Source organism: Henckelia pumila, chromosome 2, assembly GCF_033568475.1.
Source record: "Henckelia pumila isolate YLH828 chromosome 2, ASM3356847v2, whole genome shotgun sequence".
NCBI lineage: Eukaryota > Viridiplantae > Streptophyta > Magnoliopsida > Lamiales > Gesneriaceae > Henckelia > Henckelia pumila.
The window spans coordinates 133,595,033-133,617,010 of record NC_133121.1 but is presented as its reverse complement, the minus strand read 5'-3'; the positions used below and the strand labels follow the sequence as shown (position 1 = coordinate 133,617,010).

At 37.7% G+C, this 21,978-nt stretch overlaps 1 protein-coding gene across 1 annotated transcript in view; it reads right to left on the bottom strand.

Moving 5' to 3' along the window:
- LOC140881907 (DExH-box ATP-dependent RNA helicase DExH14) overlaps window positions 1-18,821 on the bottom strand; it is a 38,713-nt gene extending 19,892 nt beyond the window's left edge. Inside the window, exons 1-20 of the mRNA XM_073287580.1 lie at window positions 18,541-18,821; window positions 18,384-18,445; window positions 17,898-18,072; window positions 16,055-16,499; window positions 15,879-15,944; window positions 15,463-15,567; window positions 14,545-14,844; window positions 13,847-13,963; window positions 13,698-13,757; window positions 12,146-12,217; window positions 11,932-12,048; window positions 11,637-11,798; window positions 11,062-11,127; window positions 10,779-10,931; window positions 10,615-10,698; window positions 1,959-2,033; window positions 1,741-1,872; window positions 1,596-1,661; window positions 332-397; window positions 132-254 (exon numbers count right to left, since the gene is read on the bottom strand). Of these exons, the coding sequence (XP_073143681.1) occupies window positions 132-254; window positions 332-397; window positions 1,596-1,661; window positions 1,741-1,872; window positions 1,959-2,033; window positions 10,615-10,698; window positions 10,779-10,931; window positions 11,062-11,127; window positions 11,637-11,798; window positions 11,932-12,048; window positions 12,146-12,217; window positions 13,698-13,757; window positions 13,847-13,963; window positions 14,545-14,844; window positions 15,463-15,567; window positions 15,879-15,944; window positions 16,055-16,499; window positions 17,898-18,072; window positions 18,384-18,445; window positions 18,541-18,647 (2,553 nt within the window). The 5' untranslated portion in view covers window positions 18,648-18,821. The remainder of the gene's footprint in view (window positions 1-131; window positions 255-331; window positions 398-1,595; window positions 1,662-1,740; window positions 1,873-1,958; window positions 2,034-10,614; window positions 10,699-10,778; window positions 10,932-11,061; window positions 11,128-11,636; window positions 11,799-11,931; window positions 12,049-12,145; window positions 12,218-13,697; window positions 13,758-13,846; window positions 13,964-14,544; window positions 14,845-15,462; window positions 15,568-15,878; window positions 15,945-16,054; window positions 16,500-17,897; window positions 18,073-18,383; window positions 18,446-18,540) is intronic.
- Between the last annotated feature and the right edge of the window lie 3,157 nt (window positions 18,822-21,978).

Below are 21,978 nucleotides of genomic sequence, written 5' to 3'. Positions count from 1 at the left end.
AACTAAGCATTTTTTATCCACTAAATTTTCGTGCAATACAATAATTAAATATTACTTGCCATTACATCACAAAAGAAATTACTTGCCATAAAGTAAGGACGGAGTAAAAATGAAGCCACATAAAAATATACCTGACTCTCGATGGGAAGTTGACTGGTCAAAAGTCGCAAATAGTGAGCTAGTTTGTCATGGCTTGTGATTATAATTCCTTCGCCACTTTTATCGAACTGCGGTCTCCCAGCACGCCCAAATATCTACGAAGAATTTTGATCTCACAAGGGCCGGCCAATGCAAAATAAAATTAGGGGAAAAAATTATCAAGCCCGCTAACCTGCATAACATCAAGCATGCCCAGATCTCTCCACCCACCAGCCTTTGGATCATATATTTGAGTTCCCTGGAGATCTTACATGCATTAACATCACAAGAAACCAACCAAAAATAATCTATGTATAACACATTATAAATGAAATCAAATACTTAACTACTCAAGTTTTGCAGAAATTATTGATCGATGTGATGAAATTCAATATTGAAAAGTTGGGCAACCAATGTGAAATTCGGAAATATATGAAGAAACATAAAACCTTCAAACTTAATCAACTCTCAAAAATAGTTTATGTTTATTTAATAGCACATCAATCTTGAAACAAGTAGGAAAAGACGTGCATCGTTGCAGTTAAATAGGCTTGCTTAAATTGTCCTGCTGCAAGCTTCACCAATTCTCTCCACGACTACTCTAATTAACATAGAACACAGCACCAAAGGTCACATTTAATCAGGAAACGGTTGTCAGAAATCCATCGCATGTTTTTTGCGGGGCATTATTCCAGCTAGACAATAAGTACAAACTTACAAACTTCACTGTGTTGAATAAGATTCTTTTGGTTCACTACCAGAGAATAATAATGACGAAGCACAAAAATTAATTCATGCAGTACCCATTTTGGTTGGTAGTTAGCCATTGGGACTGCTAGTTGTCTTAATTGGAATAGCTTTAACATTAGCCTGTGATACGAACTCTCCAATTTATCTTCTTTTCACTAAGCAATTCCAAGAGATGTATATGTATTATCCATTAAAACTTTGACCAACACAACTTCAGACATGGTTGTGCCACACTAAATTTCTTCAATTCACAGGTCACAGCAGAATTGTCCGCATTGCTGCATGAGCTATCAGGATGATACAAAAGACTATTGGCTGTTACAATAAGTCCAACAGTCGAATGGAATATTTGGCACAGAACAGACAACAATCAGATACCTTGCTGAATGCTGATTTTAACATTTCATAAGTTTTTACCAATCCATTAAAGTACATTTGAATTGGTATTAGGGAACTGATGAGTTACCAACCTAGAAGAAAAGGTTGGGGGAGAGAGAGATATAGGATTTTGTAACAGTGACATTAAACTTCGAACTGGACGGTTTCAATGAAGATTTTTTTGCAGGAGATTGGCTGAGCATACTGTCGAGTAACAGTAGTGACTCTTATACAAGAATAGGCACAAAAGAAAAAGAGAGCATAGATGATGGTTACATGACAAATCATAAAGATAACACACTCATCAACATGATTGGTCGTGGGACAACCTTAATCACCACCGTGTGAGCTGGCAGATTTACTCCCCATGCCAAAGTCGCTGTGCAAACAAGGACCTAAAATACAGGAAAAACTTTCAGAGAAAGATGCCAATGAAAATCTAAGAGCAGTCAGTAGAATAGTTTGCTAAAGTACCCTTAAAAGTCCATCAGAGAAAAGTCGCTCAGTCAGTCCTCTGTCAACACGCAACATCCCAGCATGATGGATGCCAATAGCATAGTCAAAGAGTTGGACCAGCTCCCTGTTCCTGGACTTCAGAACTTCTTTCTAAATTGCACAGATAAGTTAGAAGAAACATGAAACTTTATATGGAATGAATGTAAAAAAATAAGTAATCAGCAATAGTTCCTTGCCTTAATAAGTCCCGACTGTGGATGAGAAGTATTTGAAAAAAGCTCGAAATCCTCGTATCTCTTGGCCATTTCAACCTGTAAATTGTTTCATGTCAAAAATGTATGGTATCCGGAAGATAATTATAAACTACCTATAGCCATTTTCTTAATAGCACATGGCCACATGCATACGAACACCTTTATAATCCTTTCATCAACTTCTTTTAAATAGCATCCCGATGAAGCCAATATTTGTAAGACAATATACAGAGAACAATAATCAATTCTTGAAAGCCAATCTATTTTTTTTTTTTTTATCAGAAACATAAATATTATTAATAATTAAGATAATTAAAGTACAAATTGTGGACCAGTGATCCACTAATCCTCAAAAGAGGTTCAAGTAAATCTAGCTCAATGCTAAGCTCCAATCCCTATACAAATCTGAAATCGCAAAAGGTTGAAATTTTTTTATATTGTGTAGCCAAGTTGATCCGCTCAACTTTATCTTGTCCCAAGTAACTTCAATCGAATCTTTTTCATCTTCACATTACATTTGGAAACAGTAAACTCTAAACTCTAGAGTGAGATAACTCGAATAAGTTTCACAGTTATCTTTATTTAATTTGGTTAACTCTTCAAGCTAATCTTTATTTCATTTTTTTTTTATAAGAACGATTCTTTATTTCAATATTTTGAAATCACGTTTAGCATCTGATAGGAGACCAAGGATCCATGTTCTACTATATTACTTGATCGATCAGTGCATTAGCCGCTCACAAAAATTTGCACCAGGCAACAAATCCAGTTACAAATCACCACATTTTCTCAGCATATGACATTGAACAAACAACATAAACCCTTGTCCCATTTTCTTTTTTTGCCGATGCCAGTTTATTATCTTTTTTTTTTTATAGGAAACTAAAACTTTATATATATAATGAAATAAGTAGATACAAAAAGTGAACCAGCGGTCCACAAAAGCTAACTATGGTCCTTTGCAAACAAAGGCAATTATCATCTAAATCAAAGCCAATTTCCAATCCTATACAAGTCTAATAAAGCCAAAGAATGGAAGCTAGAACCCTTGTGAGCCCACATGAAAACTCTCAGTTTGACTTTGTCCCAAACTTCCTTTACTGTTTCTTCACTATCATCAAAAATTCTTCTATTCCTCTCCAGCCAAAGCGACCAACACACGCAATGAACCACTATCAACCAAAACACTCTCCCTTTTTGTCCAAGTCGACCTCCTAGATCCATAGCAAAAAGATCTTTTGTTGAGTTCGGGATTACCCAAGACAGTCCCAATTCCTTGAGAGCAAGATTCCACAAGAAACCAGAAAACGCACAGTGAATAACCAAATGGTCCTGAGTCTCCCCCCTGTTTGCATAGTACGCACCAGTTCGGGCTAAGGGAGATGTTCGGGAGCCTCTTTTGAATCAAATCACAGGTAGGCAGCCTCCCCAACGCAGCTGTCCATGAGAAAAACTGAACCTTTGTCGGAATCGGGGCTTTCCAGATTGGGTAGAAGAGAGGGAAAGTAGGGAATCGCTCGACCGGGAAGAAAGACTCAAAGAAGGACTTAACTGAAAATACACCTGAGCTGTCCCACAACCATTTCCTCACATCCTCAGCGCCCTCTATTAGGTTGACCCCCCTCAAAAGTTCCAACAGATTACCTAGTTGGCCCAATTCATCATCCCTCAGATCGCGTCTAAAGTGCAGGTTCCAAGATAAAGAATTGGAAGAAGGATATGGATCTTGACAAAGGAAAAAAGAGATCTGTCTATTATGCTCCCTGAAAATCAGAAATAGATGGGAAATAAATCCTTAAAACTAGAATTCCCCACCCAACAATCTTCCCAAAATCTAAATCTATCCCCCCCTAGAACCACCGCCCTCACAGAGTGACTGAAAGTCAGATACATCCTCGATATAAATTTCCACGGACTTCTAAAAGTGTTGTGTCTAGCCAATCCCGCATCCCAACCGTTATCTTGAACTCCGTATTTACTCGCTATAATTTTCTCCCAAAAAGTGTCCCCCTCCGTCGAAAATCTCCACCACCACTTACCTAGCAAAGCCATGTTCCGAAGGCAAAGATTACCTATTCCCAAGCCTCCTCTATCTTTAGGTCTACAAATTTTATCCCATCCAACCAAATGACAATGGGTCTCCACGTCCGATCCATCCCACAAAAAATTCCGCATAATTTTCTCCATCTCCTTAGCAACGCCACGTGGTATCCTGAACAACGACATAAAGTACAGTGGAAGGGCACTCATTACCGCCGAAATTAACGTGAGTCTGCCACCTCGAGAGAGAAATGCTTTCTTCCAGCTTGCTAACCTTTTAGACATCTTAAAGATCACTGGTTCCCAAAATGAAACCCTTAATGGGTTCCTCCCAAGGGTACTCCGAGGTATTGAATGGGCCAAGATTCCACCCCACAGCCTATCTCCCTAGCCAACCCATCCTCCAATTCTTTTTCACAGTTACAGCTCAAGAGTGCACTTTTCTCCTTGTTGATCTTCAACCCAGACATATCACAAAAGACGAGCAGGATGTCCATTAACATTCTCACATGATTCTCACTAAGCGCAAAAAACAGGGTGTCATCGGCAAATTGAATGTGAGAGACCTCAACTCTATCCCGCCCTATCTCCCAACCTCTAAAGATACCTGCAGACTTAGCCTTGTCAATCAATCTTCCCAAAACATCCGCCACCAAGTTGAACAGGAACGGAGATAAGGGGTCTTCTTGTCGTAATCCTTTCTCCCCCTTGAATTTACCATTTGGTCTTCCGTTAACAATAACTGAATAATTTACGTTGCTGAGGCATCCTTTAATCCATTTCCTCCATCTATTCCCAAAGCCTTTCTTGAAGAGAACAAAATCCAAAAAACGTCAATTTACGTTATCATAGGCTTTCTCAAAGTCCGCCTTGAATACCCAACCTCTCTTCTTCTTCAATCTGAATTCTTCCCCCGCCTCATTCGCTATCAAGCAACAATCCAAAATTTGACGACCTTCAATGAACGCATTCTGTGAATGTGAAATAGTGATCTCTAGCACCTTCTTAAGACGCGATGCTAGCACCTTAGCGATTATCTTGTAAAGACTAGTGATTAGGCTGATGGGTCTAAAGTCCTTAATGCGCCGCGAATCTTTCTTTTTTGGAACCAAGCAAATATAAGTCTCATTCGTTACACCGTTCACAATACCTCCCTCATAAAATTCCTTGAACACCCTCATCAAATCCTCTTTGATCGTATGCCAACACTCCTTGTAGACTTCCATTGTGAAACCATCCGGTCCCGGGGCTTTCGATCCTTCACACTCAAACACTACTTGTTTAATTTCATCCTCGGAAAAGGGTAGCTCAAGCTGCTCCATAGAATCTCTGTCAATTGCACTCCATTCCACCCCTTCAACACCCCAACCCCCTCCCTCTGGTTTGCTATAAAGCTTTGTGAAGAAATCTATAATTGCTGATCTGATGACGTCTTTATTAGTGCTTACAGTTCCATCTTCCAGTTCCATACTTTCTATACAATTCCTGCTTCTCCTTTGGCTAAGTAACGAATGGAAGAATTTTGAATTACAGTCCCCTTCCTTTAACCATTTAACCCTAGCCTTCTGAGCTTCCATTTGCAATTTCCTACATACTAACTCCTCTAACTCAGATCTGAGAACTCTTCTGTCCTCCACCAAACTATCTGATCCCGTACCTTCCCACTCTTGAACGTCCAACGCTTGAATCTTGGTCTCTAGCTCATATCTCCTCGTATCTAAGTTCCCAAAAATCTGTACATTCCATCTCTTAATCTCCGCTTTCATTCCCTTCAATTTGTTCATAAATTTATAGCCTTCCCAGCCTTGAGGATTTTGACTCGACCACCAATTGAAGAATTCCTCCTTGAAGTTCTTATGTTTAAGCCAAACATTTTCAAATCTAAAAGGAGTAGGCCCCCACTCCTCCTTAGATGTATTCAAAATCAAAGGAAAATGATCAGAAGTAATTCTCGATAGCACTGATTGTCTGCAGAACCCGAACTCCTCCTTCCATCCTCCCGAGAACAAGAATCTGTCCAGCCTGCACCTGCACCAAATGGGTGAAGCCCGCATATTTGACCACGTGAATTTTGCATTCAACAAGGGAGGATCGTACAGCTCTAGCTCATTAATCAAAGCATCAAAGCATCTCATGCTACTGGTTAAGGTGCTGCTATTCAATTTCTCACTCAAAGATCTGACCACATTGAAGTCTCCGCCTACACACCATAAGGGGCCGCAAATCACCTTCAAACATGCTAGTTCATCCCAGAAATTCTGACGAGCTCTTGGTCCACACGGACTGTAGACTGCTGAGAACCACCACGCTGAGTTAGGATCCTTTTCTATTTCAATACCGAGAACTCCCCAATCAGGTTATCCTTCACTACCACCGTCCGCGGGTCCCAAGCTACCAAAATTCCTCCAGATCTGCCCCACGCTGGTAGCTCCACCCATTCTATGAATCTGGATTTCCAAAGGCTCGCTACAAACCTCCTATCCACCCGCTGCCTTTTAGTTTCCAAAAGAACCACTATATCCGGTTTCTCTCTTCGGAGAATTGTTCTGATCAAACCTCTCCTACTACTTGATCCACCCCCTCTAATGTTCCATGAGAAAATCCGCATAAACGAACTGTATAGCCCTAAATAAACCACTCCTTGAGGTTTTTAATGTAATACCACAGCCACTGGATCTCCAAAGCTAACTCTTTTCACCTCCAGTTTAGCAAGACAATTGTTCATTAAGCCCTCCTTCACAGCCGCTGCCACCACATCCTCCTCCAAACCCTCCCTCTTCTCCGACATCTGGAGTACTGGCTTATCATTCACCCTAGGATGAGGTTCTACCCCTCCCCCCCCCCCCCACCCACCCCCCTCCCATCAAAAAGGGAAAAACGGTTTGGAAGGTAAAGAGGATTGGGATTGACTGGAATAGCCGTCGATTTCGACTTGGGCTCAGTATCGCACGTGTCCCTGTGAAGGATTAGAATACGAACCTGGATAAGATGCGAAGATGCCCCTGATGTCCTCAAGACAAGAATTTGTCGGGGAATTGACAAGAGAGTCGCCCACCACTGAACTACTAGTTTGGAACGAGTCAGAATCCTCCGATGACAGATCATCCCCTGAATCTTGAAAAAATTCATCCTCTAATATCCCATTGCACATGCTGGTATTGCCTTGTAAGCCATTTCCCAGCGGGTCTAAATACCAGCTGCTATCTCCATTCCCGGTGTTTCTGAAGACCGCGTCTCGGCCTTTTCTTCTTGAATATACAATCTCAAAACGTGGAGGATAGGATCTCTCCAACACTTTGCCAGTCTCTTTGGGAGTTGTCTCAGTCTTATCCTCTTCAAACTCCCTCAAAGGTTGTATTATTCTTCTCTGGAACTCGCCCACCACTTTTGGACATAATCTTTTGAGTATTTTAACTTGGCGCCCTCCTAAAATAGATTCTGATCCCCACGATCTATCGCCGCTGCCTCCTGCTTCTTTTGAGATTAGGTGAAGACTCCCCTTGTCTGAATTATTCTCAGCTATCTCCTCCTCTTCACTGTTTTGATTGTTAACTAAAGCCTGCCCCTTTAACTTATCTACTGGATGCACAGGTTCATTCCTCTTCGATCCTTTCTCACCCCCAAAACCCGAGAAAAAATCCTTTTCTCTTTCCACTGCTGCCTTCCCTGCTCCTCGTCCTACTGTCCCTCTAGGTCCGTTCATCACTACTTGAGCGAATGAGCGCTTTTCGTAGTAATCATAAGCTTCTGGGTTGACCGATACCACTTCAAGTCGCACAATCATTAAGCCTCGAGATGTCGATATTTGTACAAACCCGTTGATGAAGCCTCCTTCTGGGCCTACCACCTTTATTTTAGTCTTGGCTAATATCCAGTAAGCCCCCGCATTGCTCCCCCACGCTCCTAAATAGTTCACTTGACCATAAGTCCCAAGGCAATCCGAATATCCTCACCCAGCTATTGCAACAAGCAAACATCTCTACTTCCCTGTTGACTTCCGTTCTCCATCCTTCAAAGAACAATGTCACCCTATTGTCGAAATAGCCTTTCTTCAGTCCCACAAAATATGAAGCCTCTTCTGTATTGTAGGGCCACCAAGCTGCCTTGTTGGCCTTAAATGGGAATATTTCTATCCTTCTCTTCACGGCCGTGCTTAAAGCAGAAACCACCTCCACCCAAGATATGTTGACCCGTGCCTTAGTAATAATGATTGCTTTCTGCCAATCCTTGACTGAGCAAGGGCGAATATTCTCATTAGCCAATAGATCTCGCGATGCCAATTTGTCCGGATTCTTGGTATCCCGTTGCTTAGGTGTTTCGACCCCTTTTTTCTTTTTGACATGAGCCCAAGCATTGACATTCTCCCTTTGTATAAAAAATCGCAAATGATTAGCCAGCTTGATCCAGCCGCCCTCTGCACGCCCACTGGGAACGATTATACGTTGCTTGAAACCCCCCGGCGCTATTTTAAGCACTTCCAGAAATCTGCCTCTGCTATTGAGATAATTGTGCGTAGATACAGCAGCTTCCTGTCCTCGGAATTTACTGAAGACGGAACTCGATTTAGGGTGTTTGATAAACCCCCAAAGTTTCGTCCAAAGCCACCTCGCACAGTTCAAATCCAACTCCAGCAAGAAGCTAGCTCTCCTCGTTCTTTCTGTCAAGCAAATCGAAGCCCCTCCCTGACCCATTCTGATTATGAATACCTTCTGCTCAATTTTGACGTCCTTCGTCGCTTGTGGTGGCCTTCTCTCGAAAGGCCCCAATCTGTATTGCCCACTTTCCGCCCACCTCGGCATCCTACTAGAAAAATTTCGACGGCTCGAAGTCAAAGGAAAAGCTAGGAAAGAGGATAGAAGAAAGAGTCTAGAAAGGAATCGAGAGAATGCGGGTTCAGAAGGGAAAGGACTGAAGAGGAGAGAGAAAGAGAAAGAGAAGTCAAGAAAGAGAGATGAGGTAAAGGCTGGGATCGGTCGGATCTATGGCCGGAAATCTGAAGGAAAGAGGAAAAGGGAGGTGCGAGGCGAAGTCATCGCGACGGGAGGGTTTTTTCCTAGAGAGAGAAAAAATTTCGTTATGTAAAAGAATTCCCAGTTTATTATCTAACTTTGCTGCAAGTGTAATAAAGAGTTTGTCATGAGCCTCCATTGCACCAATATGGAAAATTCTTAAGCCCAAAAGATTATTCTATCATAATCTTTTGTAGGATTCATTGTTATCTTGTCTTTTATTTAGTTTTAAATAATAGGATCATTCCATAGCTAGAGTGATCTTTTATTTATGTTAGGATATTATTTTCTCTAATTGAATCATTGTACTCTATTATAAATAAAGTGTAATTTTATTAATAAAATTTATCAGGAAAATTAATCACAATATTGTGTTACGAGATCTAAGGTTCTCTCCTAACGAGCCTTTAAACCAAGAGATCGCGAGGTTCACTCTAACGAGCCTCAAACATCATGAATTATGATCAGTCCTTAAATCGCCCCATAATGTTATCAAAACCCTGGACCATGACAAATTGGTATCAAAGCCAACTGTTATGGGGGATTTTCACACCTTGCAGCAGCAATTCGAAGCATTGATCTAGATGTACATGAAAGATAGGGCTGCAAACAAGCGTCGGCAGCAAGAACTCCATGCCCAGCTGGAAGCATTATCCTTGGCTATCTCTGCAACCAGAACCGAAGCAGTAGGGGGTAAGGACAAGGGCAGAAGTACGAAGGAGCTGAGTGGCGACGAAGCCACAAATGGCAGCACATTAGCATGGTCCAACAAGGATGATGGTAGCTGTACGGAAGGTTTGGATCACCAGCAAAACACGGAGCTACCTGGGAGCGGATCAGCATATGGCAACACATGGATGTCCGATCTACTAAGAGGGCTAAACCAATGCCAACAATTCTCTTGTCATCCACAAACAACGGAAAAAGAAAAGGGTGGATTGGCTTCTTTTTATCTTGAGAGCAATGCCCAACTTCGTTTCTTAGAGTTGGAACAAGGTCGTCCATGGTTCCAGTGGGAGGAATTTAAAAATCACCGCCACCTATACCTAATCTTTGACATACTCCTACAGCAGTCTGCACTTTTCACATGGTTGAGGACAACCATGATCTCTAAGGGGGTGTAATGTCATGAGCCTCCATTGCACCAATATGGAAAATTCTTAAGCCCAAAAGATTATTCTGTCATAATCTTTTGTAGGATTCATTGTTATCTTGTCTATTATTTAGTTTTAAATAATAGGATCATTCCATAGCTAGAGTGATCTTTTATTTATGTTAGGATATTATTTTCTCTAATTGAATCATTGTACTCTATTATAAATAGAGTGTGATTTTATTAATAAAATTTATCAGGAAAATTAATCACAATATTGTGTTACGAGATCTAAGATTCTCTCCTAACGAGCCTTTAAACCAAGAGATCGCGAGGTTCTCTCTAACGAGCCTCAAACATCATGAATTATGATCAGTCCTTAAATCGCCCCATAATGTTATCAAAACCCTGGGACCATGACAGAGTTCTACTGTAACAAGTACAAGTAAACATAATCGTTTTCAAAAAGCTTATTTTATATGTGAAACGATGTTACCAGGTTTTCAGCCGTTTTTCCGGTATCTTTCCGTGAATGAACAAAAACCATAACCTGATGCCCTTGCCTTATTGAATCAACAACCTGATAAAAAAAGAAATAAATATTACATACTTAATTTCTCCTGATTACATAGAATTTCAGTGCTCATGATATAATCGAACCTTCTTGTAGCATATCTCATTCATCAATTCCTTGCGAGCTACAAAATTCGGTTCAGAAATACCAATATATTGCTGCTCCAAAGGAACTGGGCGGTAGCTTGAATCAAAAAAGAATAGACCTGTATCTGGATTTACCCTCAAAAATTGTGCAACCTGGTATTTGCAAAGAATTGCCATTGAAAATGATCACTTTAGCCAATATCCGTGATGCAAATTAGCTCAAATAAATGTATTGTCAAAAAACAACGTGTTACAATGATTAAAGTAAAGATAAAGAAGAAACCTCCAAATAATTCGGTAGAGTGGCAGAGAGTCCAACTATACGAATCATACTTTGTGTTGACTCGACCTGTTAAATAAATACCATCGTCAAACCGCACAAGGTTGGTGTGTGTGTGTGTGGCATAAGCCCCTAAGCAAACTTATGGAGCATCTCCATTTATTAGCTTGAAGGAATAAATTCATAGAAAGTGCACAGAATTATAGCACATATAAAATCTTCAAAAACAAATAGCAAAATATAAAAGGAGAAATATGAATGTAATCCAACTGATATTGTTAGGCCCAATAGACCAAGCAGGCCCAAAAGAAAGCCCAAGCCCTTATTCTAAGAGTAATCAGAAGGATCTAGATCAGGGGAGGGAATAAACAGAGGGGAGATTGTTAGGGAGGGGCATTCACGTTTATTTTTGTTGAATTAGACTAGCTTGTGCTAGGGGCAAGAGTCTTCCTCTTGTGAAGGGATTAAACCCTTGGATGAGTAGCAATACTAAGATTTTTATATTGAATTTTGAGTTTTATTTGTGTTTGAGTCGTTAGCAATTATTGTTCCTAATAGACATAGCAAGTATGATATACCTGACGAAGAGTGCGAGCTACTAATGCCTCTATTACAGGACCCCTATCATCATTCAAGAGATGTACTTCATCAATGATTAGGAGCTTCACTAGCATAGATAGAGACATGTCACTACTTTTACGAGTGATAACATCCCACTTTTCAGGCGTTGTCACAATCATCTGAATCACACATAAAAGAACACTAAGAAAAGTTAAAGAAGCACATAATGCACAACCTCTCTAAGCAAAACAACATAGCAAATGGCAAAAGTAACAAGAATCAAAACTGAAGGTCATATGAACAACAAATCACCTGAGTTTCTTCAAGTTCATTTTTAGAAAGTTGCATGTCACCAGTAAGTTCTCTCACGATTATGTTTAGTGGAGACAAGCGATGACTAAACGTTGACGTAACCTCTGCAGCTAATGCCTAAGAAAACAGATACATGATCTTTTTTATATATAAATACATGATCTTCAATTATTGTAAAAATAGTATGGTCAATTAAATAATTATGGAATTTTACCTTCATAGGAGCAACATAAACAATCTTAAATTCATCCTTGTGTAAATAGCCATCTCTTAAGTGTTGTCCTATCTATCAAAATGATAGGTGAGATTAATGAAAAAAGTGTAATAATTAGAAATGTTACCGTCGTTAATAAATTCAAACAAGCACCTCCATGGCACAAACCATTCAAATATATGTGTCTTAACGGAGTGGAATAAAATGAAGATGAACACACCAAGAAACTTGAAAAGAAGATGTGAACTTTCTGAAGGCATATTAAGTTCACAGGTTTTGACCAAACAACCTAATGGTAAATTCAACTCCTTTTCAATTTTTAAAGAAATGCTTGTTTAAGATAATGACTTATTGACTTATCATAATCATATCAATGGAAAGAACATTCACAGATTGTTTAACCAATGCACATCCCTATTGTATCATCAAAAAATAAATTAATTAAAGTTTACTTTTAAGAATTCACTTTTCACCCCTGAAATACATGACAGAGAACATCTTGTCTCAATTCACCCAGCTTCTCTTAATCTCCAAGATGTGTGTCCAATACTCAACGCAATCAGCACTATGCTAACTGACTCAATGAGGTTAGGGCATGAAAAAATTAAGGCCAAAGTGACAGATTTTAATTCGATTTTGACTATAGATGGAACTATCCAGCTATCAAATCATTACTAAATTCCCAATGACTATGAAAAGAGGATCTATACCAAGAATATGAATTCCATGAAGATAGCGGCATGGCATTCAGAACCCCTGACATAGATGATCTATAATGGAATCAAACTTAAGATTATTTTTACTTTTACTGACTTAGAAGACTTTCCTATCGAAGGATTTAATGACAGAACGCATTTCCTAATAGTCAGAAATCCCTCCCGCAGGTAACATAACAAAATCCATTAGATTGATAGCTGCCTTTGTTTGCTTTGGAAACTAGTTTACTTTTGTGGACCACTGGTCCACTGTTTGTATTCTAAGTAATTTCATATTATCAATAATATTATAGTTTCTTATCAAAAAAAAAAAGAATGGTTCTCCATTATACCATTCTTGAATGTAACCCGGAGTGTACATCTAGCATGACTAGTGTGAAAATAGTTTTAGAATTTGATCATAAATGTTAGACCTACATTAAAAATAATAAAACTATTTTATATTTATAATATAACTCAGAAAAGTGGATTTTTTTTGGAAAAATTTTTAAAAAAAATTATTTAATATTATCTCTAATTTGTTCATGTAACTTTGACTAAAAAAAATTAAGTTAAGAATCTGAATTTATGGAGGACGTAGTGGAGATTTAATAAAATATGCAAGGATATTTTAAAAAAGTAAAATGTTAAGATAAGATCTTTTCAAAAAAAAATTTTAAAAATTGTCAGTAGTTTGCAAAAATTGTTGCAAAACAAATTTTAAGAGCTTATAAGCTCTGCCAAATACCCTTTTACCGTTTGTCATCACCCATTTTCCTGGTTCCAAATCAGCCCAAATGAGATAACAGATATAAAACAGCAATCTATCGTATCAAAGAAAGAAAGGAGTAGCATACCTCATGCAGAATAGATATCATGGCTATATTTGTTTTTCCAGCTCCAGTTGGAGCACAGACCTGTAAGAAAACATACAATATCGGTGATGGTAAAGGCTTATTTCCTGGAATAACTACAATTAAGCAACACCACAAGGAAAATTTTTCACCAGTATATTTTCGTTACTGAAGTAAGTTTTTTGGTATATTCTGCTCTGGATGCGATTCAAAGATTTGTATCCACGGAAAGCAGCTTGTGCAAAATCATCTAACTCCTTTATTTCAATCTGCCAGTAAACAAAAGCTGAAAGATAAAATGAAATTTCCACAACCTAAATAACAAATTCAGCCACGGTTCTTCAGGGATGAGAACTAAAAAAAGAAGTAATAATGCACGATTCTGGGGGAATGAGAATTAAAAAATTAAGTAATACTTAAGTCATTGATGGCATTAAGGCTATGTGTAATTTTTGTAATCGGGTGGATTACCGAAATCTAAATCCATTCAATTTCTGTTTAATTGTTCATTGTGCCCAACTAAGGCCTTAAACCTTAATGCAAGAATACATGTTAGAATATTATATTTAGCCTATTTAATATGCCAAATTAGTGTTGTCTCACTCATTCGATGTGAATTAATTTTGTCTTCACCCTAATATTAAAATTTAAAGTCAAAACAAATCACAGTGACTCTTACCCTATTATTTAAAGTATAGAAAGTTAAGTACAAAACAGCGTCAATTTGACCCAAAAGGCATGCTAAAACAAGTAACAGAAGAACTGTCCAGTTTTCAAGTGCAATCACTAAAGCGCACCATTCACCCCGCAAATATAGATTTTAAGCAGAAAACTAAGTTTTTACACTCACCAGCTTCTCCCCAGGTTTCATCGGTGCAGTAGGTGTGGCAGGAACAGTGACTTCTTCATATCCCTTATAATGCTTTCTAACCGTGCCCTGAGGAAGGGCAGTTGCAGCAAGCTGAGGCCCATCACCATATCCAACAAGATCATCAAAAAGGTTTTTCTTCTCACTTGCTTGAAGCAAGGAACTAAATGCCAGAGACGAAAAATCATTCTCCGTGGCATGGTCAGTCCCACGCCTATTTCTTTTTTCCTCCTTGCGACGAAACTTATCAATTTGTCGTTCAGACTCTGTTTGTACAGTTACCTGTAAACATGAAAAATAAGTTTCCAGGTGTCATATTCAGTATTCTGATTTCTGACTGTTCACTATGCCCAAGTTGGTGTGTGTTGTGCAGGCAAGAGGCAGAGACCCAAGACCATTTGCTCATTCATTGTCCTTTTTTGAGTTTTCTTTGGTTCAAAGCTTCGCAGAGTTGGGCCTGGTTCGGGTATCCCCGAGATCAACTAGGGATTTATTCGCAGCAGTCGTAACCTAGGTATGAGGGCAGAATTTTTTGGGGGTTAATAGTTCATTGTATATGTTGGTTGGTTTGGTATGAGAAAAATAGAAGGATTTTTGACAATGCAGAAGACTCGGCAGGTGATTGCTAAGACAAAATAAAATTTTCAGCTCCGTTTTGGATCTCGAAGAATGCAGAGTTCAAAAACTTCTCGGTTACAAATTTGTACAGGGATAGGAGTCTTATTTTGTGATAAATGACTCCAGCTTTTACCTCATTTTGCGTGGACCTCTGGTCCACTTTTTGAAATTAATATTGTTATATCTTTTTAATATAATATTGTTTCCTATCAAAAAATAATTAAATAAATAAACCTGAGAAGCTTTAAACATACCGAAAGAAACAGAATTTCACTTTGTTACCTGAGTAGCGTAACTAGGCATCCTTGGTTGCATGCTTGAGACTGATTTGTCGGATTTGAGTACAAGAAGTCCACGGTGAATACTTTCAACAAGTTCTTTTCTATGCTGAGAAGGGAGAAAAGGTTCACAGGATTAAAGTAATACTATTCTTCCAAACAAGTTTCGTGAATTGTTAAAATGAATGGAACAAATTGCTTAATGAAGAATGATCGTCGTGACTCATTGGATGTGACATTCATGGTCGGGACTGTCATCTTGAAGGAGATATCAAGTATATTTGGAAGAAAAATATCCAATTACACATTAAAAAACCCTTTTTTACAGCTTTAAAATAATAATTGGGCAAGAGAGAAACAGCACATGCTCGACCAGCTAAACTAATACAATACAAAAGATTGAGTTATGGTTGTTAATACCATGATAAGGTCTTGAACAATTTCAAACGAGCCATCACCGACAAGATCCAGCAAATCACCAGCTATCTTCATTTTAAATCATGATGAAGTAAGAACATGGTCATCCAGAAGCTTGCTCAAAAAGTACAATCAGAGCACATAAGCACACTACCAATATGGCAGTATCATCAGGGTACCTCATCACCCGGTTTCTCTGAGTCAAGAACCTGGCAAATGGTCATTGCCAGTTCATCTCGAGGGAAATGTGAAGTGCTTTCACTAACAATTTTCTCACATGCATCCCGCAACCATTCTAGACCAAAGTTGCCTTCATTAAGAGAACGAACGATTGCTGGACCACCATAATCAGGCCATCCCTCAGGTTGAGAAAAAGATGTGCTAGTTTCATCCACTGGGATTTCTCCATGCTCCAAGGCAAAATCAACTAGAAACCGGGCAGGAGGTTGGAAAACAAGGTCTGAACCAAATTCCAACTCCTCGCCATCTACACTCGTCAATTCAGGAATATTCATGGCCCTCTGCTCCTTCTTCTGTAAACCAGAAAGTCTATCTACCAGAGATGCAACTTTTTGTATATTTGCATCCAGAACAGCATGGCCAATAAATTTTTCCAACTCAAACCTGAATAGTGAAAAGCACACAAAAAAGTAGTCTGAGAAAGATTTGTAAACTATTTACTAACAAACCCATAAATTGTGCACTACTGGCAATCAGTTAAGCATGTAACTAGTTTTGACAGACATACACTGAATATGGGTAACATGGAAATCAAAAATCAAAGAGACTGTGAAATAGTACAAGTACATTTCATGCCCTTCTCTGTTGACGCATTTCTCTCTCTCCATCCTACTACTTCTACCTGAACTAGTATAAGTACATTTTCATGCCTTGAAAGCCTATGTTTTTGTTGGGACTGCTAATGGATTGCCGACATTATATGGAACGCTTTAATGCACAGTGTAGGTGCTACAGATAGTTAATGTCTCAGGTCATAGACAATAAAGTGGACTCAAAATCTGAAATATCACTTGAAAGGTTCAGACGCAAGCTGATAAATGAAAATCAAATGGACTGATTAAACAGAAACCTAATCCCAACCTTTGACCAAGACACAGACAATAACAGTTACTCAGAAGAAAGCAGAGGACCCTCTAAAGGCTTTTTCATTGGGAATTGATTGAAAGCGACGTCTTAGATTCAGAACCTCAGATACTCAAATGTGTGGGAAGGTGTTATTGGGAAAAATGAAGATCGGATGTTGTTAATGGAAAATTGACACAGGGAAATCAATACCAACAACATGGAGTAAACAGATTCGGGGCTAAGCAAGTTTACTCCGTGAAAGAATCATTTCGAGTTTCAACAATAAAGTCGTCAAACTGGTATCTAGGAAAGAAATAAACAAAAATTTCTAAAATAACAAAAAAACACGTAGTAATTATTATCACAATGAATGTTGGAGCTCTAATTCTTCGTCAAGTGGATTTAGACACATGAATGCTTTCTAAAAAGCTTCATGCAATTGACCAAGAACTATTTTATGCCCGTGTTCATGCTTAAGCATTCAGGAAACTGATTGAGCATATTTGAGTCCCAATAATATCTTTAATTTTTAAACAGAGAGAGAGACTGTTTAGATGCCAGATCATTGATGCACAGCCACCCTTCACAAAAAACACACAAGTGCAAAATGAAGACAAAATTTCCCCCAGTTATTGACAATTCAAACCAAGTTTCCTCTATCTCATCCACTTAGTTCAATAATGAGCAATTGATTCACCACTCCAGATACTCTTGATCTTTTTGGTCATCCAAGTTATCATCTATTGTGCAACAAAGGATCATTCACATGCTTATGGCATAAAACATTGTCTAAAATATAGAGTATTCAACGAGGTAAAGTTTCAAAAACCATGAGCAATACAATTCTGAGCTCTTCGACTTTATATAACCGGGAAAAACCATCACTACTCAAAGCCATTAGAACTCCTCCACGAATAATAACGATAAAATCCTTACTTTTTATCAGAAACCCTATTGCCGCTCTCACCATCTTTGTTGTCAGAGGTAAAGTCAAATAGATGATAAATATACAATGCCACTTCATGAAATTCCTCTGACACGACCTCACCACCCATCAACTCCACGACTGCAGCAATATATTGTTTGTATGCTTGCCGTACCTCAGCAGATGCTGCAAACATATAAAATGTAATAGAGCCACATAAAAAATATATATATCATCACCATATAATCATATTCAAAGAAAACAAATAAAATTTCATATATTCCCCAAACTCATAACTTAACTGTCACACTCCAAACAGTCAGTATCAATTGCAAAACATGGCAACAATCCACCGTAAAAAATAGAGGATTAGTCATAGTCATACATGGCATTTTAAAATTATCACATTGGCAACTAGCAAATAAATGTGACCATTGGCACGCTTGATGCGTAAAATATCAGTACGAAATCAGTGAGTGTGCAGCGTGAGACCTTACCTTCGTCCCATTGATACACAATCTTACGAGCAAGCTCCCACTCTCCATGCAAAGCCGCGGAACTAGTACATCATCAAAGGAAAATCAAATGTCATCCCAGAAACATAACCGACGATCCCATAGTTTGGAAAATCAAATACAATAAATGAATACGAACCTAGAGGTCTTGAGGGTTCTGAGAAGGGATTTTCGATTGAGATAAGCTTGATCGACATCAAAAGGCAGTCGAAGTGAATTGGTTAAGCGCGGGAGCTCGGCCAACATCTTCTCTTTCAACTTCAAGCGGTGATATGGAGAGTGTATCGGATTGGTTTTGAATGGAAGTTTACTTGTGGACTCCGGATGTTAGAGATGTGCAAATAGATGATGAATGGGAAAAGACACTGAGAATCAGAAACTGATGGGTTTAGGGCATTTATACGTACAAGGGATCCTGCGCGGAAAATTTGCGCATAATAAGCCACCGGTGAAATCAACAGTCTACGATAAACCGTCGGATTTATTTTACAATTTAATTAAAAAACTAGGCTTAATTTTCAATCAATTTAGTAACACAGAAACTCATCTTGTCACGGTTCAATTTTATGAAAGGGACTTTTTATTTTCATAATCCACAATAAATTATTGTTTTTATTATAAATATGAATAGAGTTCACTCGTCTATGGATAAATATTCTTGAAACCGTCTAATAAATATTAAATATGGGTTTAGATTTCTAATAAATGATATATAATTAAATGTGGATTTAGATTTAAACCCATGAAACTGAAATCTACTTTAGTGTTTGAGAATAGTTTAAATTTTGATTTGGAATTTGATTTGATAATTAAATATTGTATTTTTTTAATTTATAGTTTGGAGGTCGATCAACATGATGATATAAGAAGTAACTTTGTCTACTTCTATTATCTTATGTGGGTGTCTAATTGGTCGTAGTATACGTTGTGACTATTTTTTTTTTATTGTATTTGTGGATACAAAATTTTTCTTCTACTTGTGGATATATTTTTTGGGTCATTGTATGAATGTTTTAGTAGTTGACAAATGTTTATTAGTTTATGAGTGATTTTGGGTCAATTATTTCATGACTTGTAGTCGTAAACCATCTTTGGGTCAATTTTTCACCTTCGGAACATATTTTGGATGAATGATATATAAATATAATGCATTTTCAGGTGTAGATATATATTGTGATATTGTTGTATAGTTGTTTGATTTTGGTGAAGTTATTTTTATTTTATTTTTTTACTTAAACTACTTTATGAAAAAAAAAATGAATTTAATGGAAATTCAAATACTTAAAAAATTTATTAAATTAGTGGGGTGTACCATAAATTATCACTTCGTTAAATTATATAATGATGTACATGAGTACTACACTACAAATAAATGATGGAGTAATACAACCAAAAATACATAAATTAAAATTGCGGCTAAGTAGAAGAAAACATGTATTTTGTTATTTGATGAAGATGTTTTACTTCACCACAATACAAAAACTGTGAAGTCGTACAAATATATTACTTAGACAATCATTAATGTAATTCGTGAAGTCATAGATGACCGATTATTTTGTTATCCGACGAAACATATAAGAAGTAAAAGACGTTTTTCTGCTTTGAAATAGATCCAATATCGAACCAGTTTACATCATTGGATCGGTTTATGACGTCATAAATTTCGTTATTTTATTGAATTAGACTTTGATTTTAATCCGAAGCAAAACAATATTTTTTTACTTCACGTGCGTCTACTTCGATAGTTATCTATCTATTACTTCGTTGAATATTCGAAGTTTGTCACAAAAATTGCACTAGTGTTCATTTAAAAAAAATTAAGGAATGAGAATATATAAAGTGTTGGATCAAGATGTCTTCAAATCAGTCTTCTTAACCGGCTCAATGATAATTGATGTTTGGGCTTTGGGCCGTAAGTTCTCTTGTTTCTCTGGCCAAGAAATTGAGAGACTCATGGGCCCTAACTTCAGGCAAGGTACAAATGTGGAAGGGGCCTCGGTCCAAGACTAAGACGGCAGTTGGATGTGGGAGTCTCTTCTACCTAACTTCAGTTAGAGCCAGTTACAGGGAGGGGATATATAAGTAAGATGCCGACCTTTTAAAAGGAAGATACACATGCAAAAGATCAGAGGGAGAACACAAGAACTGAGAAAGAAAATATCGATCAAGATCAGTGAGGAGAGAAAATTCCTTGAGTTGAGTTCCTTCTGTAAATTCTGAAGTTCTTGAGTTGGTTGATGATTGCGTGAGTTGTAAACAAGAATCCATCAGATTATCAATAAGATTGGCTACCCCATGGACGTAGGGATTATGGCCGAACCACGTATATAATGTGTTGATTTGATTCTTGCTCGTGGTTTGTGATCTTTGATTATATATATTGCATGTTATTGATTTCTGAAAGCTGTGATATATTTCTTTGAATTAGTGAATCGATAAGAAGGAGATTGATTCAATACCTAACATAAAGTTTATCAAAAAATTGAAATAAAATCACCAAATTTTGATAAAATTAGTTAAATTAATTCTTAGTATTAAAAAGAACGATTTTTAAAAAAGTTAAAGAAATTATGATAAAATTTTTAAAATATAAAACATTTTTATTTGATTTTTAATTAAAAAATCCCGTCAAATTTTATAGTTTCAAACGCACGGTAGTTGATTTCTGCGTTTGATAGGGGGTATTAAAGTAGGATTACAAAAAAATCATTTGTTTGTCTGGATTTTAACAAAAAACATGATAACTCGGGCTCGGTAAAAAGTGTTGTGAAAAATACTTGCAAACGTACGAGTGTCAAGTTTTAGTATAGTGAAAGAGAGAGTGTCGATCCCACAGGGAGTAATTTGAAAATATTCAATATTTGTAATTAAAATAGTCTTAATTTTATTTAGAAAATTAACTTTAGAGGTTTGATGACAACACTACAAGAAAATATGGAAACAACAACATAGATACAACAACGCTTTGATCGTGAAAGTGTTGTTAAATGTCGTTTGTTGACTTTTAACAACGCTTTTAATAAAAACGTTGTCTATGAGCGCTATTTTTAGCTCAACGACAACGCTTATCAGAAGCGTTGTTAATAAGCGTGTTTTTTAAGAGATAGATAGACAAACTTATAAATTGAATATTTTTTATTTTTTATTTTTTTTTTTCAAAAAAAAAAAACATATACATTGAATAGATACATACACGTAAGTTTCCTTCTCTCTTGTTCCAAAAGCCATTCACGCGATCCCTTTTCTCCCCAAACCCTAGCAGCAACTCCATGTCGTCGATTCTTCACCCTAGCCGTCGGGAATCTACCGATTGAAGCTATAAAAGGTAATAGGTCGTACTTGTCTTCAATTTAATACCAAAATATTGAGGAATCTCGGACCTAGGCTCAAAATGGTCTAGCCCCATTCGCGCTTGGAGCTGCGCGTCTTCTTGTTCTTTCGCGACTTTGAGCTATTTCTGGTCATTTCTTGGTTTTCCTGCTTCGCTCAATCGATCGTCTCTCCCCTTAACTCAATCGATCTTCTCCTCTACTCCGCGTTTTTCTCTCTGAAATTAGCCGCCGAAAACTACCGATTG